Consider the following 17,198-nt stretch of genomic DNA (forward strand, 5'->3'; position numbering starts at 1 on the left):
GGTAGCTGTAACTCTGATTAATAAACGTCGAAGACAGAGAGTTTGGAAAGAGAGGATCTGGAGCCGTCTTTGGCTACTGCAGCGCCAGAGACTGCTGTTTCCTGATTGGCTGAGGTGAAATAGCAGTGCTAAAACTTCATTTGAAGATTTGGCAAGTCAAATCATTTGCAACTTCACGCAACGGCTTCAGACACTCTGCAACTAACCAGTTCACAACGCTGCAATTTTCTCTGCAACATTCTAAAACTGAATCATTGATCTGGACTGGGCTTTACAATACCGAAGTCATGTTTTGCGAGTCAGTGTCAATGTTTTCCTTTTAAAAGTCAGCCATACAAAGGTTCCAAGCAACATCAAGCAATTACAAAAACTCAGAACCTAAAATAGACACAATCCAACAGCAACATAGACACACGACAAACAATGAAGCACAACAATTACTTCCAGAAGTTCAAAATACAGTCCGTGATTTTACTCCAACAGTGCACAAACAATAATTCAAACATAATATAGTAAGGATAATCTATAGTCCATTCAATTCAATTCAGTGTTTTCAAACGCAAAACAACATTGAAATTCAGTGTGAGGAAAAAGTTAGGAAAGGACTCAACGCGGAAACAAACATCAAACAGCTCCGATGGATCAGACATACCTCTCAGTAAAGGAACATCTAATATCGTTTCTGTATTTGCAATGCGTTTTATGTTAATGTATTTGTTTTGGCTTTTGGCAGCAGGTTTTTTCATTTGCAGCGTGTTTCCGTCGTTTCATTTGTTTTGGACTTTTGCATGTGTTTTTGAATTTACATCGTTTCTAAATTTGCAGCTTGTTTCTACTAATTGAAATCGTTTGGGCTGTTGCAGTGTGTTTGCCCTTTTAGATACGTAGCTACGTGATTGGTCAATATTACTCGGACTACAAGCAAAGTACAAACGGAAACCATAACTCTTGCCGTCCCGGAAATGCACGTCCCTGTCTACATTTCTATGTAGAATCTGTACATAGAGATTAGAATCAATTAAAGAGATATGAAGCATTTCAAAATGACATTATACCGTAATAAGCAAAAATACCAGTGCAAGTACTGATGGAGCAATTTGAATAAAAAGTTGCTTTACTTATACAGCAGATGTAAAGATTCATCAATAATGAAAATAATGCTACACTTTGATGTTGAACTGAAAATATCATTCCTGATTACAGCCTTTTTTTATAACTGTGGATCATAGTTTACAGCTGGCTATTTCAATATTAATCTGTGTGTTTAGATAACATTGCATGTTCCACACACACAGACCAATCAGTGAATTGAACTATGTTTCAGTGTAACTTCACAGCCACTATGTTTGACAAATATCCACCACATGAAATACATGGAAACACCAGCTTTCCCTGAGATTGTCTCGTGTGTGTCAAACAAAAATGCGTGCAAATTGCATCATTTGAAAATGCAATAATAACAAAAGAAACACACACAGCAGCTGTAATATTTGACTTTTATTGCAGTGCTTGAGCATATACTCTGTGTGGTGCAGTGTCAGTGATAGAGTCTTCATGTTCTCAGCTTGGTTTAAGTGGAACAAAATGTTGCACTTGTTATACTAACCACTGCCAAATGAGATGAGACAACCTGTGTAATTATACTGTACACAGCCTGTCGAACAGAACAGCCAAAATTGAGTAATTTAGACATAATTCAATTTGAAAGGCAAATAAGGTGCTCACAACCTTAAGACATGAGACTTAAGCTAAAAAAGCTGTTTTAAGACGCCCTGAGGACATTTTGCGACATTTACATGTTTCAGAAGAGAGCTGACGCCTGGGGGAACCTCGTGGAACACTACCTCAGCATGACAGCCATGGCAGACAGTCCGCCAGTTCCCAGATCACAGCCTCCTCTTACCGTGTTTATACAACACTGAGCACTGAGCCATCATCTTTTTTTGGAGAGGCAGCAGAGAGCTTCATCTCAGGAGAGGTATTGGATGCAGCAGCGCATTGGTACCAATCAAATGTTAAGGTCAAGAAGGCTGGAGAGGGCTGCATGTGTGGAGAGCGTCTTTAATTTTATTAGCAGAGAAGGTGACGTCTCTGTAGGGAAATGAGAAGGATGACAGCTGTGGCACAGCCCTGTCTGGACACTTGGGGAGGTCACAGCGAGGTCGTCTCTCGCAGCTCGGGTGTGATCAAAGTGTTATTTCATACTTGACACCTCGGAGACTGTTGGCTGCTGACACCTCACACCTTCCCTCGCATCTTGCTTTGGTACGGTATATCGTAGGCTGGATCCCAGAGGCTTGAGGGCACAAGGCGAGCTGTGTGACAGTGTTTTAAAGGGCAGACGCTTCCCTGAGGAGCAACTGTAAATCTTAGTACAAGGGACCAGTACAGAGGAAAAGAGAGGAGAGACGCTGGATTTCTAATGTTGAAGGAGGAGCTGTTTAGACTGGATTGCTTGAAAGAGTCCCAAACTGCAGAGCTCTAACATACATACACAAACCTTCAGTCTAAGTGCTATTCATTGAATGAATGGAGGGATGGTTTGTAATTTAAACACATTGCAATACAACAAAAGACTGTAATGCATCTGCAAGTACTGATGTAAAAATATTTAATTGGGATGCTCCATGACGGTTTTGTTGATGTTGAAATCATCCTGTAAGCTAATTCAGACAAAGGGGGCTAACTCTAGCTTATGCTACATTCACCAAGCAGGTTTCCTTATTGCAGCCTTCTTTTTTTCCAACATGTATTAATGCCAGAACAAAGATATAAGCATCCAGCTTACTGCTATAAAATTATGGTGGTCACAGCAGTGAATATCTGGGCCCTCCAGTAAAGTAGGGGGCTGTAAATGCTGGAATAGGAACAGGAAGTTTACGATCCATGTGTGCGGTTCAATATCTTGGTGTTGCAAATGGTTGTTTATTTGTTTCTCTTGCTTGTCCAGCTTTGTCATTAAGGGAGCCAAGCAACTAAATTGTCAGAAATGTAGAAGCCAGAGCTTTTAAATTAAGGTTAGAATAGGTCAACTAGATAGATACTACAACATGTATAGACATTTCCACAATACAAACGCAATAGTAGAAAACCTAATGCTGGCAACTGAGACCATCAGTAAAGATGAGAGAGCTGAATGACTGAATGACTATTACCTGCTGCGTTCACACATCTGCTCACCCTGACTTCACATTGTTCCACTTGGTGGGGTTCCACGGATTCCGCTATTTTACTTAACACAAGCACCTCACACGGACATTCTCGTGAAATTCTCAGGAGTACAGTGCAGCGCTGTGGGGCTGTTGCCTGTAATGTACAGGCTTTTTTCTAAGCTGTCAAAGAGGTGTTAATTCAATGATATTTCAGCGTCAAGGTCATTATTGGTGGTGGGGCTGTACTGAGCTGCGTTATATTCAGAGGTGTCTAATACTCTGGCCCCCTCATGTATGTAAATATGGAGGACAAAGCTGCCCTAAATAATTTGACTCCATTAGTATTGAGATAGTTGAGAAAATTCGGTCCGGAACAACCTGGTGGACGGACTGACAGGTCGATATTATCATTCTTAAAGCCGTGCCGCTAGCATCGCTATGAATGGTCGCTCGTGCAGTGTTTTACAAAGGCTAATCCTAAAGGCCCTGACACATCATTTAAACCTCTGCTGTCACTGGGCTATTGATGAAGAGATGTGGAGACAACCCATTTATTGTTGTTTCTACCTAATTGTCACCTCATTTCCTTTACAATGGGATGATAGCACCAATGTAAAAGCTATATACTCCTGGCATAAAAGTAGCGTCACTAACTAAAACAGCACAGAACATGTATGCCACTAGTCATCTAGCTGTCGGCAGGAGTTGTCTTCAATCGCAGTTGACGCGATGTCTTCTATGAGCCTGCCTTTGTCAATGCTACTTCTCTGAGGCTTGCTTGTTGTGTCTGGGCCCTAAGGCAGACAACATCCATTTAGTACAATGGGAATACCAACATTGTGTTTCTTGAATCTTAGTACAGATTGTCTGTGTTAGCTGTCTGCCTGTGAAATGCCTGCGGTGCTTCACAGATGCTGGGTACCTAGATGTTGTTTTCATGGTACACAGCTTGTCAAGATGAGTGACAGGTGCTGTGGCGGGAATTAGACCATCTGAGGGAAAGAAGGTGCGGGGTTTACATCACTCTCTCTATCTCTCAAGACAAAAAGCTGCATTTTATAAATGTTATGCCCCTTCAATAAGACATAACAAAGTCATCCACAGATAATATATATCAACCAAAGGTTTCAACATGGTGGTTTTTAAAATACCGTCGACTGACTATTTTCCCTGAACCAGGATTTCATGTACTTTACAAAAAAAACAGCAAAGTGACATAAATAGTCATTTCACCCAGAAAGAAGACTCATTTGTAAAGTCAAATCTTTGACGTAGGCCATTTTGTCCGTCTTTGTGGCTCTCCAGCAGGGGGTCAGCATCGGAGATAGCTTTGCAATCAGCCATCGCACTGAGCAATCACCAGTGTATCCGTAAGGAGGGCTTCCATTTGAAATTATGTGAGCTTCATTTCATACTAAATGGCAAAAAAAAAAAAAGAAAGGTAGTGCAGCTTTTTTCATTTTCATTGTATTGTTGTCAGTGGAGATCACCACTGAGTCTGTAAAATCAGAGCATTCAATCTGGGGCATTTTGTAAGCATTTTACCTTTTCATCCTTGTGCCAAGAATAAATGAAAAACATTTTTACCCAGGAAGCATCAAGGAAGTAATTTGAGGACTGTAGTCAGATGAGTTAAAATGTGCAATATGCAAGAAATAGGCCTGCAGAAGAAAATCAGCCTCCCTCCACATCAGACCGGCGCTGTATTACCTCTGCAGCCCACCGTAATGTCCTACTAGATTCCTTCTAATCTATCACAGAGGACTAGAAGAGTAATGGCGATGTAAGAAAACAAAGTCCACCAGGGACGTGTACTACATCATTCAGATTTAACACCGCCATCTGTTTCCTGTGCCCAGGAATGGCAACATCAGTGCTTAAGACAAAGCATTTACAGAGATGACAGATGCTCCAGAGAGGCCGGGTCTTTACCTGTGGAAAAGTAGGCCTGGAATCAGATGCCTGATGAAAGAGACACACTTATCTAAAAGGTGTAGCGTTCGCCTCTCTTGGTGCACGCCTGCGCTTTAGACAGATGTGTTTTCTTTTCTTGGCCCGTGAAGTTAGGGGAGACACAAACCAGCGGCCGCCTTCTGCTAATGAATGTCAAATCAAAAGCTGACCTATTTAGAAAGTCAAAGCTCTTTCACACCTATGACAGGGCAATATCTCGAGTGAAATCTAACCACCCCAGGCGCCTCATCTCCTGACTGTGGTAAAGCTGCCAGCTGTGGAATTCAGACAAGGAGAAGCTGTGATCTGGGATCAATGATGAATGTAGAATTCATCAGGCAGTGGAGAGGGGTTTCATACCTCCTTAACTTTCTTCCACTTAAAAAGTTTTAAATGTTTTAAGTTTTAAACATTTGCTTAAATGTGCAAAGCATGCCAGTAATCAGCCATTTAGCGTTTCATCTGCCTAATGACACAAGTTTGTATGAAGATATACCGTAAACAGCTCAATCTTATTGTGATTATGCAGTACAACCCAAATTCCACAGTTTTGCTATCACTATGGGGGAGAGAAGTCAATGCTAATGCTGCAAAAATGTGCTAAATCAGCAGTTTTCAAAGTGTGGGGGGTGCCAGAGGATTTCAGGGGAGGCGCAACGTGAGACAAAATAAACCAGAAAAATATCTGTAAGCATCTGGTTAACTTCTGCGATGTGTGGGCAAAATGGATGTATTTTTGTTTTGTAACACAGAGAGACGACACACGTCGGTTTTCCACATTGAAAGTGATCCGAAGCGAGTAAAGAAGGTTGCAGGTGGAGGATGATCTGCGTATGTTCCGTTGTACAGTGCATCCCGCATCAACCGCTTGTGCGCATCATAGGGCCCTATCGTTCACCTGGCGCAAAGCAGTCATTATTTTTGTAATTTCTTTGTCTTAAATGAGGGGTGGTCAGGCAAACAGGTGTCCCGTTGCGATCTGGAGGACCCGGAAAGCGTCAGCAAGCAGTATGTCCCTGCTATTTAAAGAGCGCATTAGTAAGATGGGCATACGTCGGCCAGTTCACAACACGTGAATCTCTGCTTGTTACTAACACGGGGACGCGCTGTGCATTTGCTGCCAGTGAAATTATGTTGTTTACAGGACAGCGGACTGCAAGCTTCGGTTCCCCCTGTCTCCTTACATAATGACACCACTTTATGTTGTTTCAGGGGAGGCTCACTTCCCCACACTTTGAAAACCCATGAGCTCAACGATACAGCTGTATTGGTCAATCATCTTATATTAGCATACTTGTTGTCTAGCTAGGTTGCTGGCCTTGTTAGCAGACAGGATAGCTTGTAGCACAATTAATGACATTGTCTATTGTCATACATTGGACCTGCGTTAAAATATTAATCACATTACAGATTTCTTTTAGCAGTCATTTTTTTGCAGTACTGACAAAATCTAACCCCTCGATCCCACAGGATCCTTCTCCGGCGCGTTCCATCTGTGCAGCGTTCTGGCGCAAGCCCTCGCCCACAGGATGCGTGTCTGGTCCGCAGCGCAGCGGAGCGCTGGCCCAAGCAGCTGGATTCGCGAGAGCACAAGATCGTGGGAGAACTACATTATCGCGCGAGAATTGAGAAATCACGCAATAACACGCAACACACAAACTACAGTTATGTCTGCACATCCGAGGTTGATTATCTGCTCATTTGGAAATCATTTCGTGATTTTTGTGCTTCTACCATTGAGGAGTACACTACTTAATTAAAAGTTTTCTTTTTTCGAGATTTCAGTGCGTTGATCTTAAAATAAACGGGAAAAAACGGGAGTCTGTACCGGTCTGAACATGGTGTTTTATTTTGAAATGACCGGATGCTGTATGCTGCTTTCGTCTGTGACTTCCTGTTTGGAACGATCTGCTCTGTGACGCATGTTTGAAGCGGCCTCCGTTAAAAATAGACCCAGCGCGTATCTTTAGCGGAGCAGAGCGGAGACACGCTTCTGGGACGCGCTTGAGACGGACCGCGGCGCGTACTGTGGAATCACGAGCATTGACTTGAATGTTGAATCTTGAACGGATCCTGTGGAATCGAAGGGTTAGATTCCGGATACTCACACTAAAGAGTGCTGATTGATGTTAAAGCTACAGCAGTTGCTGTCAAACTTTGAACACACAAAACACAACTTTACTGGAATCTTTGCCCTTCAGGATGCATCTCGAGGCTCACCGGTCTCTGTAATTGAGAAAGGAAAGTAACTACGGAGAGAAGTTTTGTAGCAATATTGATAAAATGTCACCTCAGAAATTAGAGGCGCCTAACAGCTTTTGTTGCACTCCTCTCCTTTGTGGAAAGAGCAGGTCTGCACTGGCAGCTTTCAGCAAGGCAGACTGCTATTATTGGTCTTTTCTGCCTTAAGCAACAAGGAAACTTCAAGAGTTAAGTGAGAAAGGTATTCTTTTCAGTTCTTGTGAGATAAACGTAGTGAAAATAAATGAAGGGAAATAATGCTGACAGCCCACAGCATGTAAGCAAGCATCTGAAACAGTGTTAGCACCGCTGTGCAGCATGCTGCTTTGTGTTATTTGGATGTTTTTGTTGTTGAATATGACAAAAGAAAGCCTGCGATTACCCATATTCCACATACTTCCCCATATGTCTGTGAGCACCTGTGTACTGTGGCAAATTAATTTCCTCATATTCATAAAAAATGGCTGTTTATTTGAAAGGCGAACCTCTCTGGAATACACCCCCTGCTTTCGAGCATAATGTGAAATCTAATTATTTAGTATCCTGTCAGGTCTTGTCTTGGGGTACACAACATGACGAGCCAAACATGCATTCACTTGTCTCGTGTCTCTCCGTCCCCCTCTCTCCTCCCTCCCTCTGTCTCTGTCGGCCAATGAGTGGTGTCAAGGATATTGCAGTGACTTGACATCTGTGGCAGATGCATGGTGGCACCTCTGCCACGAGGACTGACTGGAAAGCTTGCGCTCGCAGCAACAGCAGCTGGCCTGGCTCCTCACTGGGAGACTATATTAGCACAGGGGAAATGCCTTGTTTGCTTCTGCTGGCTTGGCATTGTTTGTAGTTGAATTATGAACTGTGTAAAATTTATGCTAAGCCTGACTTAAGGCACAAGCCTCTGCAGGGAGCTGTCTCATGTCTCATTGAGCCTTCATAGTGCTCTTAAAACGATTCCTCCCACTGTCCTCAGTTGGCCGTGTTGTCTTGTTCATACTTACTAAGAAATTGTCACAGGAAACAATACAGCAGCCAATCACTTTGTCATGTTGCTGCTGCTGAGAGGCATTTGCAGTAGTAGGGGAAGCTGCCAAAGTACGATCACTTGTACTAGAATAAAAGACAGTATATCATCATGCACATTTTCACTATACATTATATTTAGCAATGCAGAAAATGTACAGTTACGTTGCCCAAGCTTTATTGTCTGTGTTTATTAGATTTTTGGCTTCAAACCAAAACAAGTGAGGTGCATACAAAGTGTTTGTGGTATCAGCCTTAATCAACAATTGTTATACTACGCTATTATTCCATGCAACTCTTTTTATGAGTAGGGAAGCAGAGTTTTTCTTTACACCATGTGTGCATAATGATTTTGTTTGCAATCACTCTGTATAATTATCCAACCACAGTCCTAGCTGTATAAATGAAAAGTGTACAGTCCATATTGTAATTATTATTATTATTGTATTTTTATTATTTATTTTTATTGTTAACTTCATTGTAATTTAATTTATCATAACAAAGTTGAGCGACACAACACAATGTTCACCAGTTTAACTTGAACTGTTGACGGTTTGTTATGTGGATTTAAAGCAGCAAAACAGTTTCTGCAAACACACATAAAAGCTTAATTTCCTTTAACCAGTTTTTCAGTGCTGAGAACGCCATCAACTTTACATAAAGAGCAGGTACTCTTTGGCATATTATTGAGAGATCCAACATGAATCCACCATGAGTAACACTTAGCAACATTTGCCAACGGTTGCAAGAAAAAAACTGGTGCCGCCATCTGCCGCCACTGAAAAATTGCATGTAATCATGTGAAGTGGTGGCAGAAATCTGAGATACAAACATCTAAAAACCTGTGCTGATAAAACCAAAGCCAGGTCACCTGTACTCACAAGAAGAGCCATGAGAAGAAAAAATGTTTGTGATTTGAGTAAACTGACACTTTAAGTTGTTTTGGTGTAATTTTGTTAGCATAATACCATCGTAGCCAAATATTTAATGAATCACACTACAAAGTTCCATAAATGTGCCCCATGAGATTACATATTTCATGCATTTTGCTAGCTATCACAGCAAACTATCTTGAGAGCAAACATGTTAACGTTAAGCAACTGACCCATATAGTTTAATATTTCAGTTAACTGAAGCACTGAGTGTGAAGTTAAGTGCTGTAGCATGATTATATGATTTCTACAAGTGGCAGATGTCAAGCACAGGGATTGTGTAACATAAAGCATGTTGTATAATCACAACATATCGTAGTTTGACAACATTTTTTACACAAACCTATAGGCCATGGTGGCACTGCATATAATACACCCACACCACACAGTAGCACTATTATTACGAGTAGCTCTCAGTGTAATGGAGGAAAGACTGATGGATGCATTTTCATTCTGTCAGAGAATTTGTTGGAATACACAAAGAGGAAAACAAAAATTGACATGAAGATTAATAATTATTTGAAAATGTTCATCATTAAGCAGCTCCTTTTTACAAAGTGCATGTTGCTGAGTTAAAGCAGACTTAATAGCAGACTGAATTTGTTGAAATTGATTTCCTGGAGTGCTGCAAACTGCGGTGTAATTTGATAGAGGAGCAGAGTGTCTCAACCTTTCAGAGCCCAGTTTGGCTTTTAAGATCACACTGCAAAAACGTAACTCTATGACAGTAACTGGAGCAAAATGTAATCTGTTACTTCCACTGTGGTGTGACATTACCGTCACCTCTTTGCCCTCAGCAGTCGGGGGGTGTTGATGTGCTGCGTTGGGTTTTAGATGGTGCCTTCAGCTCTCTAATCCGGCGAGCAGAGAGGTGCTGCTGTCGCTGACAGACTGAGTGACAGGCAGGCGGAGAGGACCCAGCTGTGATGGCTGGTGTCGGCTCAGTGGCAGCCTTATGATGAATTGCCTCTCTTGAATGATAGCGCTGTTACTGAATGATACCGCGGCAGGATTGTTCTGTCAGCATCTCACCTGCGACCGCAAATAAATAAATAAATAAATAAATAAGAGAGAAATGAACCGCTATGCAACTTGCCTCCCCATCTTTTTATTTTTCATTAAAGATGCCTCCTCTCATAGATCTCCATATGCAGTGATTTGGAACTGGAAGTTTGTGCAGAAATATACCGGAGGAAATTGCCTTGTAGAAGCGCAAATGTGACCAAACTTTTGAGGGATTGAAAGCTCCTTCTTGTTTGTGTTTTACTTTTCTATCCAGCAGAGTATATCTGAGTAAAACCACTTGCTGCATGTTTTCCTTTATTGCCACTGCATAAATGATATCAGATTGAATCATTGTAAATATCGCTTTGATCTTCTACAATAACACTGGAAACATTCCGTTTGTTTGCTGATAACTGAAATGCACTCTTTGATGCACAGTGAGGTTTTTCTCCATCTGATTTCATGATTATCTATACATTCAGATATTCATCTCACTGTTCTCTCTGTTCACAGCTCAGATGACTACTATGAGTACGGACACAGTGGGGAATCATATGAATCATATGGTGAGTCACAGACTTCTCTTACTCCAATATCTCTCATGTCAATTGTCAGAGTAACAATTTCTACTTCTCGATTTGCCACTGCTTCAACTCAGGTGCAAGAGTGTCTGGGTTGTTTGACGTTTAAATTTATTCACAGGTTTTATCCCTCATGTGGGGGTTCATTTAGCTCTTTTTGCATCAATCACTTTCTTTCCTTTTTTTTTTTTTAAAGATTATTTTTTTGGCTTTTGCCTTTAATTATAGGACAGCTGAAGATAGACAGGAAATGTTGGGATTAGAGACTGGGGGATGACACGCACCAAATTATCAGCAGATCGGGAGTCGAACCTGCGATCAGTGCGACGAGGACCATAGCCTCTGTACATGGGGCGCCTGCTCTACCAACTGAGCCAAACCAGTGCCCCTTTCTTTCCTTTTTGGTTGTTTTGATGTTAATAAACTGCAGGATATTATCTTAGAAAACACTTTTTATATATATTAAGACTTTGCACCCCAACTCTGAATTTGTAAAAGTTATTTTAATCCATAATTTTACTAACAGGAACTTTGTACACTGACTGATCTCTCTGTGATTAAAAGGTGATCCTGGATCTAGAAAAGCACTTAAAGATCTATACTTTGACTGCTGAAACTACACATGAAGAAAAAAACACTACTAAATTCATCCCCAATTTACATCCCACAATACCGGGTGTATATATGTTAAGATGGCCTTATTTCAATCAACACTTTAATTGTCACAGACAATTATCAGAATGTCAGAAGGGTGTTAGATGCTCGTAAAACTAAGTCTGAACATAAGTCTTTTTCTGTTCATGGTCAGATCAAATCAAGACCTAAAATATCATATGAAGTGTTACATTTTGGTTCAGTTCAACCATGTGAACACCGTCAACAACCAGTATGTGCACCCTTTGGCACCAAACAGGAAGCAGCGAACTGGGGATGATAGTAAACATGGGGGTGACTCTGGAAGGTGTAAGCCACTGCATACTCAAGGGCTGCTGTCACTGTGTCCTTACTGCATTTCATGTGGCAGTCGTACTTTTGTTGTTAATAGGATAGTACGAAAGAAGGGAAGGCCTTGCTAGCTGCCTGCAGGCTCATAATGCTAACAGAGCTAAACTTACTGCCTCAATAACCACAGACAGTTGTAGTCTTGTAAAAAGTGATCATGCAAAATAGTTGTAAAATCCTACAGTCTGTGAATGAAATGTTTTAGATTTGAAAAATTGTCTGAGGTTCAAGCCGATTAAAATACTTGTAGTGCATTGAAGGCATTACCTACAGACCCAGCAGTCATAGTTAACTTTTTTTTTTGTGTATCTATTAAATCGATTAAATGTGACTTAATTTTATTTGGCAAAGATAGATAATTATGGAGCCCGGGACGGGACATGTGGGAAACATATTTATGGTAGAAAAAAAAAGTTTTCGAAGAGGTCTATGTACTACTTCCCGTGTCACAGTTTAACTGGTGTTGAATTAACTGGTGACGGTCACAGTGTGTGTGGGCGTGGCTTATGTGTCCGTTGTACACAAACGAGGAAATAAACGACTTGCCAGGTCAGAGGAAGCTCTGCGACGAGGTGTCTCTCGCTTATCTGAAAACCGTGCCTACTGCCAAGCACTGATGTAATGTCTTTGTATTCAATTCAAATTCAATGAACGTCTCCCACAGGTGCGTGCGCTCCATTGTTGGTGTGGTTGAAGTGACCCTGAAGTAGTACACTGACCTCTCGCTTATATGAAAACCGTGCCTACTGCCAAGCACTGATGTAATGTCTTTGTATTTGAAGCCATTTTAAAATTCAGTGAACGTCTCCCACAGGTGCGTGCGCTCCATTGTTGGTGTGGACCGAAAAAAAGTTTTGCGAGATCTTGCAAAAGATCTCCCAAAAATGTATCATTTTTTTTTATTTTTCAACTTTAATTTTTTTCCCCCCATGTCCCCTACCGGGCACCGTAGATAATATCCAGCGCCTGGTTAGCAAAGTATGATGAAGTATGGATGCTTTTAAGGTCTCCATCAAGGTCATTATGCTCTCCTTAACATACATATACCTACAACAAAATTCTCCACGCGCCTTCTTATTGAAGCACTGTTTTAAACCAAAGAAATGTTGGTGAGTGTGATTCACCCAGTACTGTCTGGCTCTGCAATCAGCTAAACGCAGCTGCTTAAAGTTTAATGCCACTTAAAATGAGTGGACTCTGGGTCAGAGGCAGTTTAGCATGTCTGAGAAGAGATGTGAACAGCTCCATTTGCCACAGAGTTCAGACAAAGTTGAAACCACAGAGATAATGTTCAACAATACTGTGTCAGCTTTTGACAGGTAAAAGAAAAAGTGGGCCAAGGTCATACCTGCTGCAGAGAGTACTCAAAGGATAGTACAGATAAACAGTACAGTACAGCAGACCAGGCCTCTATATGGGCTTGTGTTGGAACTCTCAAGGGTACCGACCAAATTACTATATATTGATTACTTTACCACATTAAATGAATTAATGTTCTAAATCAATAAGAATGTTTAAAATGAGACGTTTGGGTTTTGGATTTTCTTTTTACAAGTAAAATTCCATGTTTTTAATTTACTGAAAAAAGGTACGGACTCTAGATTCAGAGCTGTCAATCATCATTTTGACAGCATCAAATAACTAATTAAAAATAAACTTGTCAGAAAAATGAACACTTGGACGTGAATCAGCATGATAAGAACTAACTATAATGACAGAAACCATGTTTGACAAAAATGTATTTGATGTGTATTATGATTTTATAGTTTGACCCATGTCCCATCTGTTAACATGGAGGAGGGTTTTATGACCTATACTGCAGCCAGTCAGCAGGGGGCGCTCAAAATGTTTTGGCTTCACATTTAGGGAGCTGTCATGTCGTCCATCTTTTTATACAGTCTATGTATGTAACCCGATTGTTATATAGATGAAAGTTGTTCCATCTCTAATGATTTATTTCTGCCTTTGTGTGAACTGAAAAATACATCAGTAGATAATAAAGTCTTAAAGGAGTTATAAAGACTGTTTTTTTGTGCTTGATTTAATTATCTAAATTACAACCATTCTGACAATGTAGGTGCAACATCAGGACACAGTGTTAATTAGGATTGTTGTGGATGAGTTTATTTATCCTTTCTCCAAATAATCAAGCGCTCAGAAAATATGACTTACTTTTTTATGTACAATATAAACATTAACTTTTTAACTTCTTTAATTAGCTACAAACTCAAAGGGATGACAGATTTTTTACTTTTTAATTACTGCAATGCATTTGACTTCATTTCTAGATGATTAATTTCTTTAGGAAGTGTTTGGCTCTGATATAAACATATGAGGTACAAGGTAGATGAGGTAAATTGTATCCTCTGCATCAGGAGGATATTATTATCATGTACAGTATATGTGCTGATCATGCTTTAGAAATGTGTCCCTGTTTCTGAAGTCAAACCTAATAAAAAACTTTTACCAACTTTTCTTCCCACACAAGGGAAAGAGCTGAACACCTTGGGCTCATTAGAGTGCAGCGTACCTGCACATGAAATAAAAAGTGCTGCCGCATGGGTCACACAGAAAAAGGGCGACAGTTCAAAGGAAACAGATAAACAGCGCTGATGCGAATCCTTGTTCTTGAAACACAAGGTAACCTTGGTCTGCTTCTTCAAAGTGACTGTCAGTGAAAGGGTGACAGGTTTAATTAAGGGGTATTGGCTATGTGCTGCCAACAGAGAGCCTGTACACAGAAAAAAACAAGCCTTTGTGAGCCTCAGCTCTAGGGAAGTCTCAGCGCTGGCTGAAGATCAGACAAAGGGTGCCATCGATACTGGCACTTTCACATTGACAGTACCAGGGGGTGAACAGAGGCTGATTTGGGCTAATGGTAATTGTGACCTTTTTGCTGGGAGCCACTAAACGGGTCCTTTTCAAGTATCTATTTGATCATCTCATTCAATTACCTGTGATGCATCCTTCCAGGTGAAAGTCAAGCGTCTTGGTGTGCGTCGCTGTTTTTATTCCCAGCGTGAAAAGGTGCTTTTGTTATGAGCTGAGAGACATCAATACCAGACATTCAGAGTGCTCAGAACAACATCTGCATAGAGCTGAAGAGAGTGGTTGCTGTGAATGAATGATTTAAGTATAACTCCCTGTTCTTCTCTTATTTTCCTTGTCTTCCTAACCAGGTCTGGAGGAGTGGGCAAACAATCGCGGCAAGGCACCGTCAGCACGAACAACCAAGGGAGTGTACAGAGATCAGCCATACACCAGATATTGAACTGTTTATACAACCCACACCAGAGTCCTCATGGCTGTTTCAACCCAAGTAATGGATTTTTTATGGACGCTCCCACCTTTTTAGAATTGAAACTAAACAAAATAACAGAAAAGAAATGAAATTGAGACACTGAACGAGTAAAAACTGGTTTTCCAACATGTCGTCCCCTTATTCTAAAAACATACTCCCACTGGGTTCAATTTGTAAAGCGACTGAGGTCATCTATCTGCTCCTCTCTTAGAGATCAACTGGACGTTGAGATTCCATAGTACATTAAGTTTCTCTCTCAGCGATGTGATTGTGAAGGATGACATTGTATCAAGCTCTTTTACTTGGTAATGATTAGTGACTCAGTATAAGCTGTCGATACAATGTTTCTACACAGCTGCCAGTACAACTTAATTTATAACCCTCTATTCTTCAAACCTTGAACTGCGTGGTTGATCACTTAAAATGTAGTAGCTTAGTTCTAGGAAAGTGCAGTACTGTAGATATTTTTTTTCTGAGGGGTAATCGGTAAAAATTGTGTCCCTTGTAAATGAATCATTAACAAACTGAACAAGAGAAAAGTCCAACTGTAAACATATTGTTTTGCTGTTCCCTCCTTTTTGTAAAATAATAGTTCTTTAGTGTTAAAGGGCTTATAAAAGCATGGTGTGCAACTGTGGATATTGTCAGCTGTTTTATTCTGAAAAATGTAGTTGTGTTCATCATTATGGCCCCAAAACATCCACTTTAAAACATCTATAAATAACCGCTCATACTTTATGTAGACCGAACGACCGGAGCTGCACAGCAGTCCAGGAGCTCTCTCATTTTTGTGATTTCTTTAGATGCTTTAACTCAGTAATTTTGATGTCATTATTTGATTTAATACAAGATACTTTTCTGACTTTGTAGACATAAGAATCAATTTTAATATCCTAAATCACATGCTGTTGAATTGGTCATTACTCCCATCTAGAGATTTATTCAACTCTGTTGATTTTGAGCTTATGTAAGCCCTTTAATATTTCTTCTTTGTTGATGCTGAATAAACATTTTGAAAGAAAACACTGTGTGTTGGAAGAGAATAATTATGGACTCATAAAAAAGCCTTATAATTTAAACTAACAAACCCAAAAGATAAAGCGAGATAGTTTGGAATATTTATCTTTAGTCAGAAAGATGTATTGAATTAAAACATGCATATCGTCTTAACCAAAAAGAACAACATATGTTCCTGCCTAAAATCCAAATTGGTTGCAGTAATATTCCCAAAAATCCTGACAAACAGCAGAGGGCTGTGTGTGACCTTGTAAATGACCTGTGTAATCTGATAAGAATGGTTTCCTATTTGTATTTGAGCACCATGTGATGCATTTTGTAGGAAATCTCTCCGACTGAGATTTGGAGGATTTAGCGATAACGACATCACCACTCTTGAAGCGCTCTCCTCTCTGTTTGTTCATATAATTCGATGTGAGGCGAACGCTGATCACGTCAGGCATCATCAGTAAACACACATTAACTTTCTGAGTGTTTACCCCAACAGAAACAGCGCGTAGCGCGGCATGAAAGCCTCCTTGACCTCTAGGCCGTGTTCGGATCAGTATGGGGTGGGTGGGGGTGGATTGCTCTCTCTTCTTGTTTTGCTCTTTCTGTTCTCCTCTGGTCATGTGACCCTCTCCCAGTCGTTTAAAGAGCCTGCCTTTGCCCCGTCCATTAAAGAGACTCTAAATGACCCCCAGCTGACCTCCGCAGAGAGAGGATGGCAGTAGCTGTATAAAAAGACCTCCGTCCCACAAGGTAAACAACCTGACCCAGTTTAACCTCTCCCCTAACGTAGATTAACATAAAACCTCTCTAAACTTAAATGTAATATGTTTTCCTGTCTCTGTTAAGTCCGTAATCTAGCCACAAAGCTGGGAATAATTAGATATCTTTAACAAAAACATGTAAATAAGTATGATAAATAGCAGTAACATTTTAACAAGCTGTATAGTGAAATAACTTTATCCTAAGACTTTGATAAAACATATCCTCTGTTACAATAATTGAACCA

General features: G+C 40.5%; 1 protein-coding gene across 1 annotated transcript in view; it reads left to right on the forward strand.

Annotated features, from left to right (window-relative positions):
- The window catches only part of khdrbs3 (KH domain containing, RNA binding, signal transduction associated 3), a 124,536-nt gene extending 108,355 nt beyond the window's left edge, over positions 1 to 16,181 (forward strand). The window contains exons 8-9 of the mRNA XM_069681438.1: positions 10,814 to 10,866; positions 15,063 to 16,181. Coding sequence (XP_069537539.1) covers positions 10,814 to 10,866; positions 15,063 to 15,154 — 145 coding nt within the window. The 3' untranslated portion in view covers positions 15,155 to 16,181. The remainder of the gene's footprint in view (positions 1 to 10,813; positions 10,867 to 15,062) is intronic.
- The last annotated feature ends 1,017 nt before the right edge of the window (positions 16,182 to 17,198 follow it).

Source organism: Semicossyphus pulcher, unplaced genomic scaffold (genome assembly GCF_022749685.1).
Source record: "Semicossyphus pulcher isolate SPU_LCO1_2020_fin unplaced genomic scaffold, fSemPul1.0.p SCAF_5, whole genome shotgun sequence".
In the NCBI taxonomy this organism is placed as follows: domain Eukaryota; kingdom Metazoa; phylum Chordata; class Actinopteri; order Labriformes; family Labridae; genus Semicossyphus; species Semicossyphus pulcher.